At 35.8% G+C, this 7,500-nt stretch overlaps 1 protein-coding gene across 2 annotated transcripts in view; it reads left to right on the forward strand.

Moving 5' to 3' along the window:
• Nucleotides 1-3,264, forward strand: part of dnph1 (2'-deoxynucleoside 5'-phosphate N-hydrolase 1) — a 6,008-nt gene extending 2,744 nt beyond the window's left edge. The window contains exons 3-4 of one of the 2 annotated variants that reach the window (XM_076085394.1): nt 1,282-1,395; nt 1,971-3,264. In XM_076085394.1, coding sequence (XP_075941509.1) covers nt 1,282-1,395; nt 1,971-2,089 — 233 coding nt within the window. In that variant the 3' untranslated portion in view covers nt 2,090-3,264. Of the gene's footprint in view, nt 1-1,281; nt 1,396-1,430; nt 1,716-1,970 lie in introns of those variants that run through there. The other variant, XR_012952132.1, reaches the window with a different exon arrangement.
• Nucleotides 3,265-7,500: the final 4,236 nt, after the last annotated feature.

Raw genomic sequence — 7,500 nt, forward strand, 5'->3', positions numbered from 1 at the left:
TAATGCTATAACTTAAATACTTAATGTTATAACTTAAATACTTACATACTTAATGTTATAACTTACATACTTAATGTTATAACTTACATACTTAATGTTATAACGTATATACTTAATGTTATAACGTATATACTTAATGTTATAACTTATATACTTAATGTTATAACTTATATACTTAATGTTATAACTTAAATACTTACATACTTAATGTTATAACTTAAATACTCATATACTTAATGCTATAACTTAAATACTTAATGTTATAACTTAAATACTTATAACATTAAGTATATAACTTAAATACTTATATACTTAATGTTATAACTTAAATACTTACATACTTAATGTTATAGCTTATATACTAAATGTTATAACATATACTTAATGTTATAACATTAAGTACAGTGCTGGGCAAGTTAACGCGTTACCACGTTAACGCATTCATTAATTAACGCCGACAATTATAACACAAGAACCGGGCAGCGAGCTGTGAACAGCTGTTTGTGTGGCGTCTCTTCCTTCTGCCGCCCCCCCTCACTCCATCACCGTCAGTCCCTCTTCTCTCACACACACAGACACACACGATCGTCTCGTTACAGGATCGTGACAATATCAAAATACATATTGTGGTGTTTTTAAATGAACACATAAGCACGAGAGAACAAACTGCTCTTAACTCAACTCTTTATTAGCATACCTTCCTCATGCAGGTTACTGCCAAGGTACAGACTGCAGGTTCCATGCTTCACCTACATTCCCCTGGGTCCTAAGTCCCTCCATGTACAGCCTCTTATCACCCTCTATGTACCAACGTACATTTATAACAAATACCACACATATTACGGTAATCAGCGTTGCACATGTGTCTGACCACAATACCAAAAAAAGAAATGATTCATTTAGATTATTGTTTTGAGTTTTTAAAGTGTTTTGTTTGTAATATGTATAATAAGCATCATTTAGTATCACTACTGAGAATTTAACAAACATTTAAAAAAAAAACACCAGCTGAATATCTATGATCAGAATCATTATAACTGTGTTATAACTGCTACTGTGTAAAGGGAATACTGCTGCTAACAAGAACCTGATGTGTTTAAAGTGTTTAAACCAAATGTTATTGACCTTTTGTTCATATAGCAGTACTTTAAAATAAAAGTGCGCAATACACTACTTTTGAATTCATTGAACTTTGTGCATAACAATGAGATTAATCGCGATTAATCATTGTAATCGTTGGCCAGCACTAATATATAGTAGATCATCTGACCTTTGTTTCAGTGGTCGTTGCCGAGGTAACTAACCCGTCTCTGGGCGTTGGTTACGAACTCGGCAGAGCCGTCGCCATGGAGACGAAGAAAATCCTCTGTTTATTCAGACCGTCGTCAGGACGACGTGAGGACACTTCATGTTTCCTGTATCTTCCTTCGTTATTCCTCCTCCCTTCTTTCTTCGTTATTCCTCCCTTTTTTAAAAAAATAAATCTTATGTTACACTCATTCATTTCATTTTTTTTAAATTTATTATACTATATTGATCCCCTTAAGGGGGGAATTTGTCTCTGCATTTGACCCATCCCTGTATATAGGGAGCAGTGGGCTGCCAATGACAGGCTGGGGTTCAGTGTATTGCTCAGGTACACTTTGACACGTGATACGTCCCAGTCGAGGATTGAACCGTTGACCTTCCGGTTCCCAGACAACCCTCTTAACCCAGTGAGCCACGGTTGCCCCGTCTCTCTTCTTCCTTCGTTATTCCTCCTCCCTTCTTTCTACCTCCCTCCCTTCGTTATTCCTCCTCCCTTCTTTCTTCCTTCCTCCCTTTGTTATTCCTCCTCCCTCCTTCCTTCTTTCTACCTCCCTCCCTTCTTCCTCCTTCCTTCGTTATTCCTCCTCCCTTCTTCCTCCTCCCTTCTTTCTTCCATAACAACCTAATATAAATAATAATCTTTTGATCACTTCCTGTCTCAGGTCTGTCGGCGATGATTCGCGGAGCCGATGACGGCGATCAGTTCGTGGTTAAAGATTACAGAGAAGAGGAAGTGGAGAACGTTCTGGAAGAGTTCTTCATCCACCTGAAGAGAACCTGATGAACCAAATAAAGGCTCTTAATCTGAAAACTACTTCCTGTTTGGATCACTTTAACAGTGAATTTACTGTGAAAGGTTCTGGTTCTCGTGGTTCTACAGAGACCTGAGATTCTGGTTCTCATGGTTCTACAGAGACCTGTGAGGTTCTGGTTCACACACACACTGTTAGCCAGCTAACCAGCTGATGTTAACATGTTGCATCACATTACAGTCATTCAGCCGACGCTTCTATCCAAAGCGACTTACAATTCACATTCTATCACATTTCTACACGTAGGCTCAGCTACGGGAGACATCTTGCTCAAGGACACATCGACATGCGACTAGTGGAGCCGGGATCGAACCTCCGATCCTCTGATTGAAGGTCGACCCTGCTATCCACTTAGCCAGTCGCCACAATGTTAGCATTAGCATTGGTACCATTGGTGCCAGTTGTTAACACGTTAGCATTGGTGCCAGTTGGCTAACAGTTCATTCAGGTGCATCACTTCCTGGAGAGGACGAAGCTAGCAGAAGCTACCGTTAGCTTTGAATATTGTGTTTGTGATGCTGTGTTCAGGTCCTGTATGAAAAGATCGTTGTGTTTGGGTTCATAACCTCAAACATCTGATTCTAGCTAATATGTAGTCACCTCATGCTAGTCCATATTTAAACTATTGCTAACACGAGGTTAGCATGTGGTTTTGAAAAGACATGAACAAGAAGTTACATCATCTTAACCTTCCGTCCTCCTGATGCATGCTGGGACACGGAGTTAATTTAAACTGACCTCAGATCAGCAGAGAAACGGTGTTAAAGTCCTAAGTGCTTTTATTTCTGCAGTTATTTCACTTCCTGTCTTATTCTGAAAATAACGACTTTCAGAAAGTTTGTGTACAACTGATATTGATCTGTTATTAACAAGTTTATATTGCTTTATTACTGTTACTGCTGTTACTTGTGCTTAATTACGTTGTTATTAAGCGTTAATAAGAACTAACTTTTGGTTATCAGGGTTGTATTAAATGATAAGACAATAATGTGTAATTAACATTAAATCAGCGGTTATAAACGATAAGACGTCGATAACGTGTAACTAACATTAAATCAGCGGTTATAAACGAGACAATAACGTGTAACGAACATTAAATCAGCTGTTATAAACGATAAGACAATAACGTGTAATTAACATTAAATCAGCGGTTATAAACGATAAGACAATAACGTGTAACTAACATTAAATCAGCGGTTATAAACGATGAGACAATAACGTGTAATTAACATTAAATCAGCGGTTATAAACGATGAGACAATAACGTGTAACTAACATTAAATCAGCTGTTATAAACGATAAGACAATAATGTGTAACTAACATTAAATCAGCTGTTATAAACGATAAGACAATAACGTGTAACTAACATTAAATCAGCGGTTATAAATGAGACAATAACGTGTAACTAACATTAAATCAGCGGTTATAAACGATGAGACAATAATGTGTAATTAACATTAAATCAGCGGTTATAAACGATAAGACGTCGATAACGTGTAACTAACATTAAATCAGCGGTTATAAACGATGAGACAATAACGTGTAACTAACATTAAATCAGTGGTTATAAACGATGAGACAATAACGTGTAACTAACATTAAATCAGCGGTTATAAACAATGAGACAATAACGTGTAATTAACATTAAATCAGCTGTTATAAACGATGAGACAATAACGTGTAACTAACATTAAATCAGCGGTTATAAACGATGAGACAATAACGTGTAACTAACATTAAATCAGCTGTTATAAACGATAAGACAACGTGTAACTAACATTAAATCAGCTGTTATAAACGATGAGACAATAACGTGTTATTAACATTAAATCAGCGGTTATAAACGATGAGACAATAACGTGTAATTAACATTAAATCAGCTGTTATAAACGATAAGACAATAACGTGTAATTAACATTAAATCAGCGGTTATAAACGATAAGACAATAACGTGTAACACATTAAATCATCGGTTATAAACGATAAGACAATAACGTGTAACTAACATTAAATCAGCGGTTATAAACGATAAGACAATAACGTGTAATTAACATTAAATCAGCGGTTATAAATGATAAGACAACGTGTAACTAACATTAAATCAGCGGTTATAAACGATGAGACAATAACGTGTAACTAACATTAAATCAGCGGTTATAAACGATAAGACAATAACGTGTAACTAACATTAAATCAGCTGTTATGAACGATAAGACAATAACGTGTAACTAACATTAAATCAGCTGTTATAAACGATAAGACAATAACGTGTAATTAACATTAAATCAGCGGTTATAAATGATAAGACAACGTGTAACTAACATTAAATCAGCGGTTATAAACGATGAGACAATAACGTGTAATTAACATTAAATCAGCGGTTATAAACGATAAGACGTCGATAACGTGTAACTAACATTAAATCAGCGGTTATAAACGAGACAATAACGTGTAACGAACATTAAATCAGCTGTTATAAACGATAAGACAATAACGTGTAATTAACATTAAATCAGCGGTTATAAACGATAAGACAATAACGTGTAACTAACATTAAATCAGCGGTTATAAACGATGAGACAATAACGTGTAATTAACATTAAATCAGCGGTTATAAACGATGAGACAATAACGTGTAACTAACATTAAATCAGCTGTTATAAACGATAAGACAATAATGTGTAACTAACATTAAATCAGCTGTTATAAACGACAAGACAATAACGTGTAATTAACATTAAATCAGCTGTTATAAACGATAAGACAATAACGTGTAACTAACATTAAATCAGCGGTTATAAATGAGACAATAACGTGTAACTAACATTAAATCAGCGGTTATAAACGATGAGACAATAATGTGTAATTAACATTAAATCAGCGGTTATAAACGATAAGACGTCGATAACGTGTAACTAACATTAAATCAGCGGTTATAAACGATGAGACAATAACGTGTAACTAACATTAAATCAGCGGTTATAAACGATGAGACAATAACGTGTAACTAACATTAAATCAGCGGTTATAAACAATGAGACAATAACGTGTAATTAACATTAAATCAGCTGTTATAAACGATGAGACAATAACGTGTAACTAACATTAAATCAGCGGTTATAAACGATGAGACAATAACGTGTAACTAACATTAAATCAGCTGTTATAAACGATAAGACAACGTGTAACTAACATTAAATCAGCTGTTATAAACGATGAGACAATAACGTGTTATTAACATTAAATCAGCGGTTATAAACGATGAGACAATAACGTGTAATTAACATTAAATCAGCTGTTATAAACGATAAGACAATAACGTGTAATTAACATTAAATCAGCGGTTATAAACGATAAGACAATAACGTGTAACACATTAAATCATCGGTTATAAACGATAAGACAATAACGTGTAATTAACATTAAATCAGCGGTTATAAATGATAAGACAACGTGTAACTAACATTAAATCAGCGGTTATAAACGATGAGACAATAACGTGTAACTAACATTAAATCAGCGGTTATAAACGATAAGACAATAACGTGTAACTAACATTAAATCAGCTGTTATAAACGATAAGACAATAACGTGTAACTAACATTAAATCAGCTGTTATAAACGATAAGACAATAACGTGTAACTAACATTAAATCAGCGGTTATAAACGATAAGACAATAACGTGTAACTAACATTAAATCAGCGGTTATAAACGATAAGACAATAACGTGTAATTAACATTAAATCAGCGGTTATAAACGATAAGACAATAATGTGTAACTAACATTAAATCAGCTGTTATAAACGATAAGACGTTAATAAAGTGTTTGAGGAATAAAATTAAAGATGAAGATGAGGAAAAAGAACAGTAGAAGAAGAGTGTTTGACTTTGACTGAGACGAATGTCTCCAATTATATTCATGAAGAAGAGTCATTAAAGTTTCACAAGTCCAGATGTAAAGTCTATTTATACCCAGAGTGCATCACTCTCTCTCACACACACACTTTCATTTCAGACTTCCTGTTCTGTCCTTGTGTCTCCTGAACATCTGACGACTCGTATGAAATATTAAACACACTTACAGAGACAAACACACACACAGACAAACACACACAGACATACAGAGACACACACACACACAGACAAACACACAGACATACAGAGAGACACACACACAGACAAACACACAGACATACACAGAGACACACACACACAGACAAACACACAGACATACACAGACACACACACAGATACACACACACACACACAGACAAACAGACACACACACACACAGACAAACACACAGACATACAGAGACAAACAGACACACACACACACACACACACACAGACAAACACACAGACATACAGAGACACACACAAACAGACACACACAGACAAACACACAGACAGACAAACACACAGACATACAGAGACACACACAAACAGACATACAGAGACACAGACAAACACACAGACATACAGAGACACACACAGACATACAGACACACACACAGACAAACACAGACATACAGAGACACACACAAACACACACAGACAAACAGACACACACACAGACAAACACACAGACAAACACACAGACATACAGAGACACACACACAAACAGACATACAGAGACACACACACAGACATACAGGGACACACACAGACAAACACACTAAGTATTAGCGAACCATTTCTGACGGTATTAAAACGTAAATATTTAATGTCAGCCGCTTGTTCTGCTAATAATTACAGCTGAGGATAGAAGAAGAAAATGAGGATGATGCAGCGGATGCTTTAGGGCGGGGCTACACAGTGATTGACAAGTCTCTGATTGACCATAAAGCAGGGGATGCTTTAGGGCGGGGCTACACGGTGATTGACAGGTCTCTAATACAGAGGTCTTCAACAGGGGGTCCGCAGCCCTAGGGCCTAGGGGGTCCGCGGAGGTACTGCAGGGGGTCCGCGAAATTTTTGGTTGATTAGACAATTTAAATTTTTTTTTTTTTTCTCTAAACATGAATGTGTCCATTATATTAATAGTTCAGTATTGTATGAGAGATAACAGGTTTATGCATGGCAGTGGCACTAATAGGCCATCACTCATTTATCGTTTCCACATTTATGTTTAAAATGAAAACATCAGTGAGAATAGCTTGTATGATGATTATCATGCTATTGACAGACAATGTTGATGTTGGCATTGGTATCAGCTGACAAGGTGTGTTTATAAATGGCAGTGCACGGCCTCCCTACTCACTGTACCTTGCACATGTTTAAAATAACAACATGAATATATGAACCTGTGTATTATTTGAATAGCTTAGTATTGAATGCACAATAAAGAGGTATGTTTATACATGGCACTAGGCCCA

This window comes from Anarhichas minor, unplaced genomic scaffold (assembly GCF_050575085.1).
Source record: "Anarhichas minor isolate MPS153535 unplaced genomic scaffold, ASM5057508v1 ptg000154l, whole genome shotgun sequence".
Classification (NCBI taxonomy): domain Eukaryota; kingdom Metazoa; phylum Chordata; class Actinopteri; order Perciformes; family Anarhichadidae; genus Anarhichas; species Anarhichas minor.